Source organism: Pipra filicauda, unplaced genomic scaffold (assembly GCF_003945595.2).
Source record: "Pipra filicauda isolate LSUMZ 115617 unplaced genomic scaffold, ASM394559v2 scaffold247_size1415610_pilon, whole genome shotgun sequence".
In the NCBI taxonomy this organism is placed as follows: Eukaryota; Metazoa; Chordata; class Aves; order Passeriformes; family Pipridae; genus Pipra; species Pipra filicauda.
This window is the reverse complement of record NW_024104362.1, coordinates 933,753-954,769: the sequence shown is the minus strand read 5'-3', so window position 1 is coordinate 954,769 and position 21,017 is coordinate 933,753. Positions and strand designations below refer to the sequence as shown.

The following is a 21,017-nucleotide window of genomic DNA, read 5'->3' as shown; positions in this document are numbered from 1 at the left end:
TTCCTTTTTTGCCTTATCTCCAGGAGAAGATTCCTGTTCAGCCAGCCTTCTGCCTCACCTGCTTCACTTCCAACATTTGGGAATTGCCTGCTCCTGTGCCCTTAGGAGGTGATGTTGAAAAAGTGACCAGCACTGATGGACCCCAGCACCTGCAGAAACATTTTCCCAGGGGACCTTACTAATTCCCTGAGCAGCCTGAAGCCTGCTCTCCTCATGTCCAGCATTGAGGTTTTGCTGGTACTTTTCCTCCTGTCAACAGAGATTTTAAACTCGATCCCTTTGTGGTCGCTGTGGCCAAGAGGGCCACCAATCTCTACTTTGCTCAGGAGATCCACTCTGTTGACAAGCAGCAGATGAAGGAGGACATCCTTCCAAGTTGACTCTCTTAGGGCTGGTTCCATAAAGTTGTCATACAGATTTTTTAGGAATCTTCTGGCTGGGTTGAACCAACTGTATGATGCTGCCAGTTAATTTCTGTCAAGCTGAAGTCCCCCATAAGAACAAGTGCAGTTGACTTGGAAGTGTCCCTTAGTTCCTCAAAGAATAATTCATTGGCATCATTGCCCTGTCCAGGAGGTCTATAGCAGACTCCCACAATGACATCCACATTATTTGTTTGCCCCTTGATTCTTACCCAGGGGCTCTCAACGGTGCCATTGCCAACTGTGAGCTCCATACATTCTAACCTTTCTGTTACATACAGTGCCACTCCTCTGCCTCTTCTGCCCTACCTATCTCTCCTGAAGAGCCTGTAACCATCCAACAGGGCACTCCAGTCATAGGTCTCATCCCACCAGGTTTCACTTATGCCAGTGATGTGAAATCTCTGGGACTGGGCCAGAGCTTTGAGATCCTCTTGTTTGTTCCTCATGCTGTGTGCATTGGTGTAGAAACATTTCAGAATGGTACGTTGTAGCCAACATCTCTTGAGGCAGACTCAGGGATCCCGTGAGTGCTGTTTCTTCAAGTTCTGGCACACCATTCCATTGCTCATCACTGGTGAGCCTGGTTTTGTCTCCTTCAGGGAGAAAGAAATACTGCAGAACTGTGAATGTATGTAAAAACAATCACAGCTAAGACAAGGACAGAATATGGAAAAGCCTATACTGAATGAACAGAAAATATGAATGTAATGAGAAAGCAGCTGTAAGATACTAATAAGGAGGTGTTACAGGATTTAAAAAAGAGCAGAGTCTTGTGATTAAAAAAAGCAAATACTGCAAAAGTCACTAACAGGCAACTGAGAATTAAAATCTTTAATAGTTGTAGTTTGTGCTGTAGAGACAGGGAAAAAAAAGTAATTTGGTTTCTAGCAATAGATTTAAGTTCTTAGTGAAAGATACAGAAAACCAGTAGAATAGAAACAAACTAGAGGTGAATTCTAGCACATTACATTTTGAAATAAGACAGTAATAGAAGAGCCATATTCTTTTTTGACACAAGTCCTCACCTAGTCATTATCTAGAAAACTGCAGTCTCTTGTGTCCAAGTGTTTGATAATGTCTTGAGATCAGGAGCCGAGTTAATAATTTTGAGGAACTGGTTTACAAAGGAAGGTTCCAAATGTCCTGAAGGGGGGAAAAAATGAATCATGGAATCAATCAGGTTGGAAAAGACCTCTGGTCAAAAACCACCATGTCAAGCAGATCATGGCACTAAGTGCCACGTCCAGTTTTTCCTTAAACACCTCTAGGGACAGTGACTCCACCACCTCCCTAGGCATTAGATTCTAATGTATAATCACCCTTTCTGTGAAGAAATTCTTCCTAATATCCACCTAAACCTCCCCTGGCACAGCTGAAGACTATGTCCTCTTGCTAGGTGCCTGGGAAAAGAGGCCAACACCCACCTGACTACAATCCTTTCAGGTAGTTGCAGAGAGTGATGAAGTCTCCCCTGAGCCTTCTCTTCTCCGGGCTAAACAACCCCAACTCCCTCAGCCACTCCTCATAGGACAAGGAAATGTCCATGTCTTTGAAATTCTACTATAAGTCTGGCTTTCTGTAATCTTGCCTCCAACAAAATAAGACATTCAAGCCCACCAGATATTTGTATCCCCCGTAACAAACCGTGGCTGAGCTGGTCAGGAGCACCCCATTTGGTAAAGAATCTCTCAATGTTAACTCCTAATTTTATAGTTCAATCATTTGTCAGATGTTCTTAGGTCATGGTGTGGTTTAGTTAGTTAGGATTGGAGCAGGGAAGTAAGGCCCCTAGAAATAAACAGCCATAGGAATCTAATGATGACCATACTGTCAAAGGGAAATAAGGTTTCAGACTGGCTGAACAAGTTTTACATCCTACTTAATGATCTGTTCAGTAGCTCCAGGGCTTGGCTCTCAGGTGGAACAGTGAGTGTTCTGACCTGGAATTTCCTATGCTTCAGCCAGCAGTCAGCCAAGAGCCCATCCATGCACTGGTGTGAGGAGACAAACAAGCTCATCCATTGTGCCCTGGGAGCAGGTTCCAGAAAGCGGCTGCTATTTGTGAAATACTCAATACAATTTGTAGAAATGCTGCCAAAATACCAGTACCAACTATGAAATTGCAACGTCTATGCATCCTTAGTTATGGACGTTCCTGCTAGCACATTACCCAGGACGTAGGTACATACAGTACCTACCTAGTACAGCCCTGCTTTATTGGGAATGCATATTCACATGTGGAGGTGATCTGGGTAGCCATTTTACTACAAAGGAAAGCATTTGGCTCTTTGTGATTGGATTACCACTACAGCTGTCTTCCAAATTCCCTGAGAAGTTCATTCTGCTTATCTGTTTTGATGCAACCTGAGTAACCTAATTTATTTCACACTGCTGGTTATAAACACAGCCACACATGCAGCTCTACAAATATTTATATCAAGGGCAAATTTCTCTAAACGAAATAAGAGGTCTATAATCTTCATAAAGCAACAAAGATGAGTACAACACATCAGGTAAATCAAGGCCTCTACACCAAAGTTCTTCATCTGGATCTCTTCCATAGGAAATTTGTAATCCTCATGGTTTATAGAACTGCCTGTAAAAGAATGAAGGAGTCACATCTTTGCAGGCAGTTGTGCTGGAGGACCTCAGAAGTACTTGGTCATATTGAGTCTTTTCTAGGCTGGGCTGAGTTACCTACAAATTACGTTGGTCATGCCAGCAGTGTAGCTGCAGCAGTGCGAGCACACCAACATAGTGTGCTGGCCTCCATGCTACTTACGTGAGTATAGTGAGTGTAGCTATTTCTACAATTATTTTGTGTCTTATAGATATGACTGCAGTGCCTGCTACATAAAGGCCACCCCTAACACAAAGGAACTAACATCCATTCAGCTGATGGAAACTCTCCTGTAGTTTCTTCTTCTCCTGAAGAAACTCTTCAGCAGCCTCAGGGCTCCTCTCTGGTGTTGCTTTGTGATTAGTAGATTGTCTGTAGGTTACTAGGTGTCTGGAAGTACCTCCATAATTTTCATACAAGCTGAAGAAGAGATAAAAGGGAAATTATTAAGATATAGTGAGGGTTTTGCCAAATAGATTAGAGAGCAGCAAAATAAACAGATTGCAGCACAGTGCACATTTCTGACATTCTTGACGGGCATTTTTAAGTTAGACATCCTGCAGTCAGCATGAGATACTCAGGAAAAAACTTATCCCTAGAGCGCAGCTGAATCTACTGTCCACTGGGAGAGCTCTGGATCAAAGAACAGTGCCTAGAATCACAATTATTTTGCTTCAGCACATCTATGTCTTTATCTCTAAACCAAAATTCCTAAAATCAGACGTAAAGATTGCAGTAAATTATGATCAGAAGTGCAACATCTCTGAAGCTGACTGTGACCTCATGCTGTGCTAATTGTTAAGGTGGCAGAGATGGTCAGCATGGGGTTTTTCTATGTAAACAACTGTCAAGTAACATCTCCATCACTGTTCCTCTATTTTCTACACTTCGTGGAAAAAAAAATTATCATGAATGGGCTGCATTACACACCCTGCAGGAAAAAAATCACAGGTCCTGCCTGAACAGACATTAATTCTGTTATTTGTGTAAGGGAATGAAAGACGAATTCATTTTAAAGCACAGAGTAAGGTTTGTTTCCCAGGCCAGCCACATACCTCCTGTGTGAGCTGGAAAGTATGAAGGGCTTGGGAGCTGCTGACAAAATTTTGTGATTATCATGTCCCTGTTGGTCTGTTGTTATACTGCTAGCTGTAAGACAGCAATAAATTAATTCAAGCAGTGGACAGCTAGTTCTTTCTCACAAAAGATGTTACCAGGTTCATCTGATTCAATTACCAGTACTTGAAAGAGCAACACAAAAAGCCCCACTGCTCTGAGAATATGTTTGGGCAGGATTCGAGCAGAAAAAATTGGAAAAACAGCTTTACTGCCTGGTTACACAAGTCATGGAAGCATCTGAGCCTCTGGTTGAGAGATTTGTGTGTAGGCCCTGAAGTGATTGTACTGCAACTCAATATGGAATCGCTGTTGAGTATCTAATAGATGTTATAGGTCTGCCATTTTCACAGAATCACAGAATCAGCTGGGTTGGAAAAGACCTCTGAGATCATCAAATCCAACCCTTGATCCAACCCCACCATGGTTCCCAGACCAATGCTGCTTAATATTTTTGTCAGTGACCTTAAAGAAAATGTACCATAATTGCTGATAGATAGCAGCTGGGATTGCTTTTTAGCTGACCAAGTGAAATAAAATGCGTATTAACTATACAAATAAAATGGGTACTAACATGTAAATGTATGCTCACACCTATGCAGAAAGGAACAGAAGCTAAATTCATGAGGAGTTTATACTGGAAAACAAAGTCTGCTGGTTGATCCAAATTTCTTGCACAGCCACCTCCTAAAGGAACAAGGCCTTCACTTCTATTCCATAAAAAAAAAGAGAATAGGTACTAGAGGGAAGTTTATTACTTGTGCTTTTAACCCATTTTTATCACAACAGAAATACTCTCATGTCCCACTTCTTGGGTCTGTAATTTAAGAAGGACCTACTGAAATGTTCACATAGTAAAGGGCTTCTTTGTGCTTACACAGACCAACACAACGCATAGTTTTTATAAAAGATTATAGGAAGTATTTCATATTAACCTGTCTCTCACTGTCTTTTAATTTGAAATTTAACTTTGCCTTTTGATATCAGTATCCATGTTCAATCTGAGACAAAATTTTCTCTATCGTGACTCTTAACTCTGCATTACAAAGAAAATCACCAGAGATGTCTGCAAACACCTTTACTTTCCCACACAATTGGTTTCTTATATTGTGAAGTTTGTTTAGTACTGTCACTATTTAGAGATTCATATCAATTACAAAAGTATACAGGAGTGTTACTAAAGTGAACTCAGAGGAAAAGCCACAACTCTTCCCATCAGGATGAAACCACTTCATTGCCACAGTGAACGAAATCTGATGGTTTTGCCTCTGTGTAACATGATGACTCACATACAAAACCTGCATCTGCATACCTCTACCAGGATGGACTATAACTAGGACTAAACATCTGAAATTAATACAGTCAAGTGCTATCCCATGTTTAATCCAATTAAAAGGACTGATGCACATCATTTGGAATGAATATGAGGTAATTTAATGAATCACAATAGGTCTCATGAGCATTTTTGTTGCTAATTAGGGCCACAAAGCTACAGGATATTATTTCAATCACCCACTGCCCCTCACAAAATAACATACAATTTAATAACAAAGCAAACCACAATGCAATAATTGCAGTGCAATACAAAATTAGCTTAAGAGCTAAGAGATGCATCTGAGACTCAGGCATGTGCAGAATTCCCAATTAAGTCAGCTTAACAACTAACTAGTACTCTTAACTTGCTAGTCGAAAATGTGCCCTCAGACACATCCACATACATTGTTCCACCTTCTGATTCAAAAGTGACTTGAATTGAAACTGAGATATTTAAAGTGTATCAAAAGACTGGCAAGAACTTCTGCTCAGCCTTAGGAGTGCATGCAACAGAATCTATTGCAATGAAATGCAACTGCAGAAGTCACATTCACAATCAAAACAGTGTCACTTAAAAGGATCCTGACCAGTTTAAACAGTTTAGCTGCACTGATTTAGCTTAACTAATAAATCTGTATTTACAAAAGGCATACATCAAAACAGTGAGAAAGAGGACTGTGTTCAAGAGACTCACCTGAGATCCAGGCACGTGTATAGTTCCCAATTCTTGTACACAGCAGATCTGAAAGAGTTTTCAATTCTGTAACCATGTGTAAGATCCATTTCCAAACCCAGGAGCAAACTTGCAGTATTTGGCTGGCAATATTGAGCAGACTGAGTGTCAAAGCTGGTAGTTGAAAAGATAGGTATGATCGACGTAAATGATAAAAAGTATGCAAATAGGCAGACAAGTAGATTCAGGGAGTACCAATGTGCCCATGGCTCACTATAAATAGGTGGAAAAATCCAAACATCAAAAAGGAAGTAAATCCTTAAAGCTTACCTATGATGTATATGGATTTTTTGATTTTTAGCTTTTTGTAGATTTTAGAAGTAGCTGTATTATATCCCTTACCCTTAGCACAGTAGTTTCCACATTTATCCAACACTGTTACCCCATTTCATATCACTCCCTCAAAATTCCATTAGCTTGTTTAGACTTCCCTCAAGGTAGGCCTTTATTCTTTCTAAGAACATCTGCACCCTGGCTTGAACGACAAGATACCACTCAGGCATAGTGACCTTCAAGCCCAGAGCTTTGGAGGACTAAACGTGCTGTGATGAAGAGGAGGATGTTGAAGAGGGGGTCCCAGAGCCCCCTGCCTCAATTTCCAGAGGGGTGTGCCAGGGGGAGGTGCTGAGAGGCAGACAAATCTGGGATTGGATGGAATAATATCTTAAATTGTGAAACCCCGTGGACATGAGGGGGGCATCGTGCATTCCTGTGGGCTTCAGGTCAGAAATTAAAGGACCTACCCTCCTTATCTTATCTTATACACTAAGTTGGCTTGAAGTCCTGTTTTCTGTGGTCTCTTAAGGCAACAGCTAAGAAATACATGGGCATACTCAATAATTAATTAACTCATTCTCCTAGCTAATCATCCGTGTTTCTTATTAAGGTTATTTGGACTGGTCTGTGAATTGCCACAAGGACTGAAGACCAGAACAGATACACTAAGACAGGAAAATCATTAGTAAAATGCTTATTGGTTAAGCACATAAATAGTTCTACTGAAGACAACAGTCTTGTTCAGTCATAGGTTTGCTTTTACTGAACAGAGGGATGAAATCCTAATTCCTTGTCCGAAGGCAAAGTTTGACCAACTTATTCAACTGTACCAGTATTACATGCAGTTTTAAAAACTCACACCCATTTATCCAGTTCTGCCAAGCTAACAGCCAGTAAAATGAAAATGTAAAAATAAAAATTTTAAAATAATAAATTACTTAGAAAACAATACTGCACTTTTTACCTCACAAAGCATTCCTAAAGATTTATGAGTACAAGTAGAGTGTTCAGTGCTGTGCCAGTGGGAACCTGATATGATTTGCAATAGATCTCACAGTAAATGAACCCAACATAGAAGTAGGGATGCTTGAATTTATGAAAAGTTCTTCTCACTTTTTCAATACAAGACAAAAAAAAAATCTTAGAACATTCACTGAATAAGAATGAGGAATTTCAGGAAAGTCTGAAGAAAAGCTGTTATTTAAAAATAGAAAATTTAAAAATAGTACCACAGTAAAAATTTATTCTTCTTTGGATTCTTCATTTTTTTTTTCAAGATTCCCAAGTTTGAAAACCACAGCATGTCAAAACTCAAGGATGTTTTCCACCTCCCTGTGTTTATGAACAGGGAACAGAACCATGGCGCATTACAGGTAGGCAACCAACACAGTACATGATTTACAGCAAACAAAATGTGGGAAAATTATTATTGTAGAGACTAGAACCTTTGTGAAATATTAACTGTTACGATGACGAATGGTGTCCCCCAGAAGGAAGCTCCCAGGCAGCCATCAGGCCTAAGCTCCCTGCATTACTACAAGCAACAGATATTGAAGAGCTCATGCTCATTATTCAAGAGCTTGCTTTAGAAATGAGTTAAAAATTGCTGTTTGTAATGCTTTTAGATTTCAGAGAGACACTGCTGGTGACACAGAAAGTAGCTGGGACCCAACTGTTCCACATCCCCTTGTTCTTGCCCTGTGTTATCTAAGAAGTTCTCAATGAAGGATTCACTCTGGCTTTGCCCAGAGGAAAACACAGAGAGCTGCATACACACACGGGTTGCAAAGGTCACAAAGCTTCACTCCTGCTGAAGAATCACAGAACGCGTCAGGTTGGAATGGACCACAGTGGGTCCTCTGGTTCAACCTCCCTGCTCAAGCAGGGTCATCCTAGAGCACATGGCACAGGATTGTGTCCAGACGATTCTTGAGTATCTCCAGTGAGGGAGACTCCACAACCTCTCTGGGCAATGTGTTCTAGTGCTCGCACCGGAAAGAAACCAAGAAACTTCAGGATTCAAAAGGAAAACATAACAGTCTGTCTCGCTTTTTAGTTTTTTTTTTTAAATCAAATTCAGCGCTGACTTCCCTTGAGAGCCGGACTTGGGCAAAGGGGACCGACCCCTCCAGCCGCTTGGCGAGGCGCAAGCAGCTCCGCCACCCCCTTCCCCAGTGACCCTCGGCCATGGACGCGATTTGTCCCATCGCCACGGAGCTCCCCACACCGGCAGCTCCGCCTCGGCCCGGTCCCAGCGCCGCTGCTGCCCCTCCATGGGCCCAGTGACGCTGCGGAAACGGGCCGCGCTCCCCGCCCCGGGCCCTGCAGCCCAGGCCCGAGCACCACCTCCTCGCTCCACTCTCCCTGCCCGCAGCCGCCGCTCTCCCCGCCCCCGGCCGTGTGTGCGGAAGCTGCCGGCGCCCGGGATTGTGGGAGCGGGGGGGCCACGGCGCGGGGAGGGGACGCGGCCGGGGCCGGACCGGAGGGTTCCGGTGCGGGGCGCAGACGTGTCGGCCGGGGCCGCGCAGCGACAGGCGCTGCTGCCCCTGGCCCTCTCGGAACAGCGCCCGGCCCGGGGCCGGCCCGGCGGCACCATGGCCGGGACCAGCAGCCCCGAAGCCGTGAAGAAGCTGCTGGAAAACATGCAGGGAGACCTGCGGGGCCTGAGCCTGGAGTGTCGGAAAAAATTCCCCCCCGTCAAGGAGGTGAGTGGCTCTGAACCGAACCGGGCCGAGCCGAGCCGGACCGGGCTGGGCTGAGCCGGGCGGCGAGCGCCTCTCCGGAGGGGCCTCCCTGGCCGCGGGGCCCGGCCCGAGCGGAGCTGCCGCCGTGCTCGTATCCCGCTCCCCGGAACGGTGCCGCTCCCGGGAAGCTCCGACCGCCGCAGCCACCGGCTGCTCCCGGACTCGGCTGCTCCCGGACTCGGCTGCGCCCGTCGCGCTCTCTGTGGTGTTGTTGTCAGTGCGCTGCCGCGGCGCGGGCCGTGGGCCGAGCCGTGCCCCGCGGGGAGCGGGGCTGGCGGACAGACCGGCTGTTGACAAGGGCGAAGCGGGGGCGGCACCGCTGCACCCCTGGCGATCTCCGGGGTAAAGACTAAGTTCGGCTTGGGTGTCTCGGCACCACCGAGCGAGCGAAACTCGCCCGAGGCGGGCTCGGTACCGGGGCTTGGGCGCCCGGGCGGGCGGACACCGAGCAAGCAGGAGCCCGACAGGCCGAGGAGGACTGTGCTCAGCCCCGGCGCTGCGGCTGCGGGGGGGTCCGGGGCCGCGCAGGTCTCCCCTCGGGTCTGTACCGTGTCCCTGCGACGAGCGCACACGCTGCTGTTGCTCCCGGATCGGCGCGCTTTATTCCTCACCATTGCACATCCGTGTCTGCCCGTGTGAACTGTGCGGATCGCTGGTGGTCGCTGCGTGCCCCGTCGTTTTGGGGTTGTCGTTTGGGTTCCAGCGCTGTGGGTTGTATCAGTTCCAGCTGATACAACAGAGGAAGCTTGGGAGATACAGAAGTTTGGATTACTTTTTTTTTTCCTTCTACAAAATCCCATTAATAAACTCATGAGTAAGGTTGTATGTTTTACTTTTCAAACCTCCGTTTATGCTGTGCAGGCAGGGACCTCAGTAATCTCGATGAGCCGGATTACTTTAATTGAAGCGCAGTCAGATTTTTTTTCTAACTGAAGTATACATTTTAACCGTATGTTTCTCTATTATATTTATACGGTCAGTTTAACATTTTCCCTAATGGTAGTTTTCTATGCAGTAGTGGGAGTAAAAATACTAATACATTAACTCAGATTAAACTGCAGACCCAGAAGCTCAGAAGAAAGAAATTGCATATGGAATATGACTTGAGTTCCAATTCAGTAATAGCATATTTAGTGTTGTATGTAGTATTATACCCTTTAGCAGATGACTTGAAGCTAATGACTGTTCTTGTTTTGAAAGGCATGAAGTGACACACTGTAATAGAGCATATTACGTATGACTGTAGATTGCAGAGGAACGCTGGTCTGTTTGAGAAATTCTGTGTGGTCACAGAAAAACAGGAGAAAGTTGTGATCGGTACTGAGGAACTGTGCGTAGTCGCGTGTAAATAAGAAAAAGTTGTGGTCAGTTGAACAGAAATCTGCCTGTGTGTTTTGGAGGGACATGGGGGTGCCGCTTCCACTTTCTTCTGTGTATTACTGTGTGACTCTTAAGTTTAGTCCCTGAACAAGTTTCCCCACTGGGTTAATGTTTACTTTCTTTTAAGATCTGCAAAGGAGATGGGCAGTGTCACCCTTAAGCTAGTATTTTTAGTAATGCTTCGTTACATTTGCCATGGTGACCATTTAGTAACTACTGCATGTGCAGTTCTTGATACTTGTTCAGCACATTTATCATATTCTTGTGTAAGTTTGACTTTGTGTTATTCCGTTTTATATCTTGATGGCAATTTGCTTAGCTTTCTTCATTAAAAACAAAGTTTTTTCACAATTGTCTGGAATTTGGGTAGGTTTATGGAATAGTACTGGACCATGTTAACAAAAGAGGTAGGACTTTCTGCTAAGTTGTGAGTTCCTACAGTAGGATGTATGATACAGTCATAGGAAATGATCTTACTTCCTCACTTCTGGAAGCCATTTTTTTGTTCTGGTTTTAAAGGAAATGGGTGTTCTTTTTTGTCAAATCTAAACTGCTAAACAGATATTTTAATTGCATGCATTTGATCTGATTATGATTAGATTTGGCTAGAGTGATCAGAGGAATTCTTCTTATTGATTTGGAACAGCACCGTTTTTTTAAACTATGTTTAAACATAGGCTTCTTAAAACAAATTCCTACTACTTACAATCTTACTTTTTTACTTGCAGTGTAACTAGACTCCTCATTGCTATCACGTGTTGTAATTTATGAGTTTATCTTGCAGCTGATGTCTGTGCTTTCACGTCACTTAATAAATTCAACATACTGTGATAAAGCTATTGAAAAATTCATAGTCCAAAATTAATAGTTATTAGATGTATCATAGTTGTTAGATTTGATAGGTACTTTAAGAAGGTAGACTGCTTCTAATAATCTTTCCAGTGTGTGACATAGTTGAAAACTTTGCTCACAGTTATTTGTTATCATCAGCCACTTCTAAAATGATTTGTCTGTTCTGGTTCTTTTTTGTTTTGTTTTTATATTAATAGTGTCAAAATTCTACAAACTGATAGGTTTTCTGCTCATAAAAGTGATAATGTAGTTCTCAATTCTGCTTGTTGCTCAGATGATTAACTTGAGCAAGTCCTTTTTTAATCAATACTGTAGGATTTTAGACAGTTGTATGATCAAAAAAATAGAGATTCCATGTTATTAAAAGAGTTTTAGTTTTCAAACCAAGTTTCAAACTAATTTAGTTTTTAAAACATCTTTCTAATGTATATGTAAGCAATATCTATTAGGTACAGGGAAACCAGAACAATATTGAACGATTCTTTGAACAGACATGTAGATGACACAGCTAAAGAACTTTATGGGACTTTTTTTGGCAGGGGAGGGTGAGAGTGGGGCTTGGATGCAGCAGAGAAGGGGACAGCCAACTGTGAAATCTAGATCTCATTCTCGGTTAGGAGCTTGAACTCTTCACTGTTTTAAGCAATTTCATCTCATATTTTTCTATTACTTCTGAGTCTGTAAAGTTTTCTAAGTGGGTTACATTTATGTGGGTATCATATAGTTCTAAGTCCAGTTACTTACAACAGTGGAGTCTGACTTTTCTGACTTTGATAATCTGTTAAGAAACGTTGAAATTGCTGAGTTTCAGTGTTAAACTTCTGACAGAAAAATATGTGGCAAACTTCCTTCCCCTTAGAGCTTTTAACTAAGAAATAACAGGATGTATTGTTGGCTCCAAAGCATCCATACCTCATTTTTGCATCCATACCTGAGTAGGATTTTCCTTGGTTATGCCACTTAATGCTCTAAGAAGGGGAGCTGCAGAAAGAATCTGTAGGCTTGAAATTATGTTGCTGACGATGTTTAGGGATTAACTAGCGCAACAGACTTATTTTTCTTAAGGGTATGGGGAATACCAGTTACTATTGCACTTCAGACACATCTGTTTGTTACTAGGTGGTTTTTCTTTTTGATACTTTCGTCAGATCAGCACCAACTACAGAAGTATAGTAGGCATGAAAGCTATACACTATGACCAAGAGGTAATTTGATGATTGCGTCTGTGGTATGCCAAGCCTGTTTACACTGGCAGACATACAAATAACCACATTGCTGAAAAATGTGTTTGTATTTTCACAATGTATTTTTGTTGCCCAGTTAGAAAAATAGAGACTGTGGATGGGATAGAAGCTCTCAGGGCAAGACTAAATTAAACAGTATCTTTTGGAGCTTGAAATTACAGAGGATGAAACAGTCTTTGGTACAGGCATCAGTTGTGTTCATGTTATTTTAAGTAATCTGGCATTTCTCCTAGAAAACAATACTAGTTGGTCATTATTTTGTTGTTTTTAATAGAGTGGGTTCTCAGATTTGCTTTGTACTATAAAGTGTTGTAGTGCTGCTAATGCTGCCCCAAATTGCATACAGCCTGAAAAGAGCTTTATAAAGTATTTTAACCTGCTAGTGTTTGGAGTTTTGATCTCCTGTGCTGTGCTTGTGGGAAGCTGGTGGTGCTCTCTTTAGTGAACTGGTGTAAGAAATTTGTCTTATCACAAAATTGAAAATAGTTTAGTGTGCTAAATAGGTTGCCTGCTGTTTCTTATTACAGAATGGGAATATTGTTCGGTAAGCTACATCTGACTGCATAAAAAAACCTTAGAAATACTAGGGCAAAATATTTATAATTAATAGAAATAATAGAGTTAAAAGGGAAATAAGTTCCTCCCGAAAGTTCCTTGCAACGTGAATTCCAATTGTATGTAACTGTTGTTTACACAGATCCAGTCAAGCTGTCTCAGCTTTCTAGTAGGCTTGTAGTCTTTATGTTGACTCAGGTTTTTTCTTGACTTTTAAATAGCAGTAAAAGCAAAATGAGTTTAAAAAAATACACAAAAAAATTAACTCTTACACAGTTACAGGTGAACTTGTGCTGGTAGGAGAGGAGAAGGGAAAGGGCAGGTGGGATTGGAGGAGGCAAGGACCGCATCCTCCCTTGGCAGGATCATCTTGGCCTGGGACAGGGCATGCCCTCTGCTTGGCAGTTGTGTCATTGATTGCAGGTGCCTGTATATTTTAGGATGTTTGTTGCTGTGGTGATTTGGAATAGTAGGGTTGGAAAAGAAGTAGTATTCTACTTGCTTCCACGTGGAAAAGCAGCACAGAATTAAGTTTAAATACTTCAGTCAGTTGAAATGCTCCCTTGATATTCCTGGAAGAAAGCTTTTAATAGCCTCACTGTGCTGTTTTTTTACCAGATCTTTGTTTGAAACAGCAGCATTGCTTTTGTTTAGCTATTTATTGAGTTGTATGTGCCCTTGGCATACAGACATATTTTTGAAACTGTATAGTGATTTGCTGTATCTAGAAAAAATAATAGAATCCAATGTTGCAATCTTATTTTTTCTTCTTTTATAAGAACTCTACTTGCAGGCAAGTAGCCTTACAAAGTTCTTAAGGTAAAAGTTAAAAAGTTTGGGTTTGAATGACTTCTGGACAAAGCAGACTTTAAATTACTTAATTACAGTAGAAGTGGTGTGGACTAGTTAAGGCAAGAGATAGGATTTGCCCTTTCTGAGAGTCTTTGTGTTGTTTTGTGTTGTGTTGTCTGAAGACAGGCTTTATTCATACGTTTCTTCCTTTGGAGTCCTGTCTTATTTGTATTGAGTCATGTACATAACAGTGTAATCCCCTGGGTTAAATCATTCTTGTTTAGGAATGATATGCTGATCCTGAACACATTTTAGAGTTAATGACAAATAGTTGCGAAGCTTGTCCTTTTTAGGGAATCTTTGATGTCATTGAGTAGCTGTATGAAACTAAATATGAGGATGTATTGCAGAAGTTAAACGTACATTAAAAAGATACTGATCAGTTAATTTTGCTTATAATGTCAAAGTGGTTGTTAGGTTTCATAATGCAACTGGAAGGAATGGTTAAAAAATGTGTGAATATTATATGTTTGTTCTGTAACAGTAATAATATTTCAGAAATTCTGTTGAACTTAGTGCAGTACACAAATTGGAGAAGGCTAAGAAAGAAAATGACATGCTGAAATGCTTTGTGATTTGGACATCTGAGTCACTTGATGTACTACTGTCATTGAATGGTTTCCGAGTGCTGTGTTCATGCCCTCTAGTGGTAAAAGGATGAGCCAAATGAACCTAACAAAGAACAAGCCTTTGTACATAGACCGTTTTCTGTAGGAGTAACCAAGTTTTTGGGTTTTCTGCTTAATTTTTTTAATAAAATGGATTAAATAATTCTGACACTATAGCCTACAGGGAACATAACCTACTCTGAACTTTCCAGGTTGGTTTCTTTTCAGGTCTTCACAACATTAGTTCAGAAGGATGAAATACTGTAGAGTTTTTTATTTGCTTTTAATGGGTATTCACTTAACTTATGTTTTAAAGGCTCTTTTGAAATAGAGAAACAATGCTCTTTAAAATGCATATTGTCATACTTATACAGCTTGCACTCAAGCATGTGTTTTGTGCATGTGACTGGAGATTACTCTGTAGCATTCTTGAGTTGCCAGCCTAAAGCTGAGCTGGTAACCTGAAATGGCTGATTGCTAATATTTCCTTCAGTTCCTATTACAATTCCTGATCTTTACCACTTGCTGTGTCTGCTGACTTCGTGTTTGGAATCCATTAGTTTTACAGTGTTTTTTATTCAATATTGATCTGCATGCCATAGTATTTTTTCAAAATTATGTTTTTAAAAGTGATCTCTTACCTTTCTAGGGGACCATCATATGCATTCTAAGCTCCATGTGATCGTTTTAGTGTTTGAGAAGAAATGTCATATGTTCAGAAGGGATTCACATTGTGCACATAGACCAAATTTCTCCGTCACGTAATGCCTTGCAACTTAATGAATAAAGAAAATGATTAAAAGTTCCACTAGCTCGGTCTGTCTGTACACTTTCCAAGGAACACATTTCAGTGCAGGATTAAGGTGACTAATGTCACATGTCTAAGCTCCCTTCATTGATTGTGCAGGCTTGGTTTGTTATGGAAGTACTGTCAATAGATCCAAATAACTATTCAGGGCATCATGTAGCCAGGGAATTGATTCCCTCTATCACCTAGACATTAGATGTTTTACATTGCCACTTGAAGTGCAATAATGTTTCTTCCTTGGCTTCCAGCATCTGGCCTAGGAGAGCATGGGTCTTCTGGTGTCTGCGTGTAGTTGTCTCGGATACAGAGGCCTAAGCTTAGACCTCTGAATTGGGCCCCTACTAGCAGGTCAGCTGAATTAGCTTAAGGAGAGGCTTTAAGAATTAAGGAGCATTCAGTAGAGACAATCTCCATTGTAATGGGAGTCTAAATATTTAAATTTGTGCATCTTAATACCTGATTTAATCCCCATCTGCCTCCCATGGCTTCTTGAAGATCATACAGGAAACTGTAGCAGAAGTTGGGAATTCTTGGTGACTCCAGTTCTCAACTGGTGCCCAGACTGTCAACTGTTTCTCTTTACCAAGTGCCCAGCAAATGGGCCTTGCTGTCTCTGACTGTGTGACTCTAAATGTAGTACTTGTGGCAAAGCCTCAAAAGTTCCCCGGTCCCATCTGTTGCGATCAACAAGCTGAAGGCAAAATTAGTTTGAACCTCAAGTATACATCTCCTAAAGCTCTGAAACAGGCTGTTGTTTTATTTTTAGTGTAGAATGATGATTATTGTGTCAAAAGTATGTCATTAAAATTCAAGTGCAAGTGTTCTATTTCATTGATTGAAAATCAGTTGTGTGGTGCTTGAGTGGATCACTCAGAAATCTGATAACTGTAGACATGGGCTCTCAGGATATCCATACATATATATCTACTGCATATATCTCAATTATATTATATATATTAATATTATATTAAAATATATGTATAATTTATATAGAATATAATACAAAATATGGGGTACATCCTTATTCTATCTGTCTGTGGAAGAGAGAAGTATAACTTAAGAATTTGTTGCTAAGTGGCTGTGTTTCTTCTCTATCAAGTCGTGGTTAGCTTTTTTGTCTTTCTGTCTACATTAGTGCTGTTCAGTAATGAGTTGTTTTATGTTATTTTAATTATGTTAATTTGTTATGCATTCTGATTTCTTCTGTTAATTTATATGTGATGGTTTTTCCAGCTGAGGTGTAGCATTTTGATTATGCAATGAAAACTTGTAATATAAAATATTTGTATTTAATTATGTTCACGTCAAGTGAGGTAGCTCCAGAGGCAACAGCTCTGAAGCACTTTAGATAACACTGGCACCTTTCCTGGCATTATTGGTGGTTAACCTTCAGGATTCTGAATTGGCTGCTGGTACTCCAGACTGACAATTTTGGAAGATCAGTGGGCCAGAGGAGTGGTCACTTCTGTCAAGTGAAAGAGCACTCTAAATATGAGAGCAACTAATACAGTTGTACTAAAGCTGGAAGTTAACAAGGTTGTGTGTTTTTAAAAAATAAAAACCACAAACTGCAGTATTGTAAATCTTCAATTGGAGAAGAAAGTGTGTAATAGAATCAGTTAATGCTTTCATTTTTTTCTATATGATAATTTTTCTAATATAATGATAATAAATCATTCACTATAATAAACCCCTGTGAGTACACAGCAATGTCAGATCAAAACTGGCAATTCATCAGTTTAAATCACAGGTAGAATGAGCATATAGAAGAAAGGAGAGTCAGAGCAGGGATTGTACTTGTGGGGAGGAAGATAAAAATACAGAAGGCAACTACGGTGATTTTTCAAACAAATGTGGTATACTTGAGTGCTTTCATGAGACTGGTTTAGTGAGGAGCTTTTTGTGAGTGTGTCCATTTCCAAATAATAGTTTAGCGGTACAGTAATGGTCCAGAATGTGCTTTTGCAAAGCAAGCCAGAATAACAATGAAGTGAAACTGTACTTTAGACCAGATGATATCTTATCTAAACTATTGGATATAGGGTTAGTGTTCTAGTTGGAAAGGTAGATAATGATGGATAGAAAAAAATTCTCTTTTTATTTCATGTAATAGTTATGAAATGATCATAGATAATATATATTACTCTCATCTAGTCTTAGTAAAAGGTTGGCAAACAGTTTAATGTAAGTACCAAAGCAAACCATCGTTCCTGAATGCTTTTCTTTTTAGAATAGAGAAATCAATAGCTTGTCTAGTAAGAACTGCAAACCTTACAGCAATTTTAGTGTCTCTGGAGATCTTCTCCAATTTGCTCTAATGTACAACCAAAACACAAATGATCATTCAAAAGCACTAGCAGTGGAAATTCTTGATTTTATTAACTTTCGGTAACAGTGCTGTCAAATTTAGAGTTCATGCAAAAATATCTTTAACATTAGATCAGTTCTTAGTAGAAATTAGCACATGGTTGTTGCATTAAATATCTTCATGGTAATATATTTTTTGGTTAACAAAATAAAAAAGGTGCTGACTTTTTTCACTTTAGATTCAAATTTTGTGTCATTGTTCCCTTAGAAAAACTTGTTAACTATGTTATTATTTTTCAGTGAAGGAAGGGTAGCTCTTTCATGTTCACCCCAGGATAAGGTCAAAGCCATAGGAATTACTGTGGAGCAAATGATGTACTGCCAGATCGCATCCCATGTGATCCCTCTGGTACCTTGCTTGCCTGTACATATGCGTTGTGAGATGTCTTGGCCTGGGAGAGTTAAATGTTCAAGCATATGCTGTGCCATTATTCCTCGTGCTGCCAGGACAAGTCTCATTCTTGGGCTGCCAGGTAACATCATTATGATCATGGAGTTAGCTACAGTGATACCTTTTGGTAATGCAGACTGCCCACTGCAGTTGGGTTTGAGAACTTCCACAGTGTCCCCAGAAGACAGGTTTGAAGAATTGGTGCCTTTCAAATGCACTTATCACTCTGCTCCTGGTATAATCAGCAAATATTTGGTAAATTCCAAGGAAGGAGAAAGATGATGAAGCAAGTGTTTGAGCCCAGAGGGTCCTGTTGAATTTTGCTGTGAGATTATTGGCTGTTTGATTAAAACCAAATCTAAGTACCAGAAGAGAATGACTTGAATATGTGCTATCGCAGAGAGTCAATTTCTGTTCTTCATCAATGTTTCCCTCCCCAAACTGGGCGCTAAAGTTGCTTCAGCAGAAACATGAACCAAAAGTCAATAAAGGGAAGTGTGTGTTTGAGGCATTTTATATACGTTCATTTCACAGTTATTAAAGCAGCAGAATAGGAAATCTAGTTGACTGAAGGTTTTAGGTACACTCAAGCTTTGTTTTATTACAGGAATTACATGTATTTGCCTCTTTTAAAGATAAAGGACAACTGCCTTGCTCATCAGACCACTATTAATTGCAGTGCTAAGGGAAGCTGATAATATTACATCTAAAAGTGGTGACTGCTTTAAAAACATGGTACCTTATATTAATGTGAATGTAAATATCATATTATCATATTTGTACCCATAAATACACAATATGATGCTGGTTCTCATGTTTTATAAGATCTTTTTCTAATGGGGCGGTGTCCTGCAGAGTGCTATAGTATTTGATGTAAATTTGTAAGCTTAAAATCTCTTATATATGTTTTAATTTGCCAGTTAAATTAATGCAATCCAAACTCACTTTTACATTCATGTATACAGAATAGACAGATGACTGTGTATGGTCTCATTTTTTCTATTGGTTATTTGTGATCAACTGAGGTAATTTTTTTGTGTTAATGTGTTGTCTCTTTTACATATACGGTGGCGTATGTATGTTATTTTTCTTTTGTAGGATGTGTGCCGTGTAATTAGCTTTTAACTGTAAACATTTTTATTTGGGATTCTGAATAGAAACCATAGCATAATGCAGATAATCATAGAACTTCCTGTATCTCATGGAGAAAAATGATTTTATTCAGAGAGGTAGTAAGAAGTCTAATGACTGTTGTTTTGTTTGACCTTATTTTTTTTAAAAAAATATACTCTCTTATATAAAGCAAGCATGGAAACAACTGAAAGACATTGGAAATAATTTTTTCCTTTTTTGTACCAAGTGCATGGTATTCGTGGTTGCCACTCATATGAGCAGGCTTAATAGTTCTTTGAATCAGAATGATTCAGTTTGTCACTCCTGGCAAGAAAGAAATCAATTGCCAGTAGATGTGATGAGTTTTAGTTTGAAGGTAGTTGAAGTTGGACATATTTTACTACAGGACTTCTCTCGCATTGCCCACCCGCGACCCTCCAGGCAGGACTGCCCTGTCCACCCTCCTGCCCATCCGAGGTCCCCATGGCCCACTGGACCCCCTCCCACTTCCCCCAGTTGGACTGGAAAGGCACACACTTCCCAAATCTTTGTACACAAAACATAGCCATGATGTTTGAGTTGGACTGTGACAAATCCTTCATCTTAATTAATAGGAACAATTTGTTGTGACAAACCCCCGCCAGTTAGCTGACAATTTATAAATGAAGCGGAATAGAGATTGACTTAAAACTCAAGAACTTCAACACATTAAGTTAATGTAATTAAAATAGATGAGAGCTACGTTTGGCACTCCTCATCTCCTCATTTTAATTATGCAAAATATATATGTGTATCTTGTTTTGTGCTCATTTGAGCATGTTGTATGTTAACCGAACACTTTGGATAATATTGTCTTTGGTTTTGAAGTAGAAACACTGTGCTCAGGAAAACTTAAATAACTCTCTAGAATTTCTTTCTCTCTTAAATGATATTAAGGCAGTGTTTAGTCTTTCTATGTTGTTTTGGGAAATTAAAAAAAAAAAGTTGAAAATTTCAGCTCCACATTTCTCATTTAGCTATTTTGAGAAATATGTATATCAACTCAATTAAAATATTTGACTACAAATTTATGCAGTCATTTTAACCTGACTTTCTGGGAAATCTTGTTGGAAAAGTGTTTTGATGGAGAGAGAATATTAATACTTGGTAGAACTGTCACTTTCATATTTCTACTGCCACAGCTTGTCTGCTTCTCTGATCTGTTTTATGTAGTGACAGCACACATCTTTAAATCAGAGGAAAAATAGAAATATTTAGTGTGGAAAGTGCGCAGGAATATGAAGTTGAAATAAAAGGGGAAGTGTTCTTTCAAATTTGGCAGAACAGTATTTTCCAGCAATTTGCATCCTATCGTTTGGGAAAACCTATTGCATTTATTTTCATTTATTTAATTGTTTCCAGAGGCTTGTAGTGTGTTAACAGAATTAAAAAAATGGGAAGGCACCATGTATAATGCATTTTTGTGTTTTGTACACAAAACTTGTCAGAAATCATAGTTTTGAAATGCAAAGCCTCAATGTTATATTTTCAGTTTGGCCTGATTTCATTAGAGAACATGACTTCAGTGACTTATGTGGGGAAGTGTTTGCAGATAATTGAAGAGAGCACTGCTGTTCCCA

The 21,017-nt window shown here is 40.2% G+C and overlaps 1 protein-coding gene and 1 long non-coding RNA gene across 6 annotated transcripts in view; one reads left to right on the top strand and one right to left on the bottom strand.

Annotated features, from left to right (window-relative positions):
• Positions 1–174: 174 nt before the first annotated feature.
• On the bottom strand, positions 175–4,156 carry LOC113987996. 2 transcript variants are annotated; one of them, XR_003540748.2, is made up of 4 exons: positions 4,101–4,156; positions 3,311–3,465; positions 1,451–1,568; positions 175–1,018 (listed from the first exon to the last, which is right to left on the bottom strand). It is a non-coding gene; the product is annotated as an uncharacterized LOC113987996 (long non-coding RNA). The 2 variants fall into 2 exon arrangements; XR_003540747.2 differs by lacking the exon at positions 4,101–4,156 and having other exon boundaries at positions 3,311–3,673.
• Positions 4,157–8,977: 4,821 nt separating this feature from the next.
• The window catches only part of MON2 (MON2 homolog, regulator of endosome-to-Golgi trafficking), a 70,077-nt gene continuing 58,037 nt past the window's right edge, over positions 8,978–21,017 (top strand). For 3 of the 4 annotated variants that reach the window (XM_039381913.1, XM_039381911.1, XM_039381912.1), the window contains exon 1: positions 8,980–9,189. In XM_039381913.1, coding sequence (XP_039237847.1) covers positions 9,079–9,189 — 111 coding nt within the window. In that variant the 5' untranslated portion in view covers positions 8,980–9,078. Of the gene's footprint in view, positions 9,190–21,017 lie in introns of all 4 variants that reach the window. The other variant, XM_039381914.1, reaches the window with a different exon arrangement.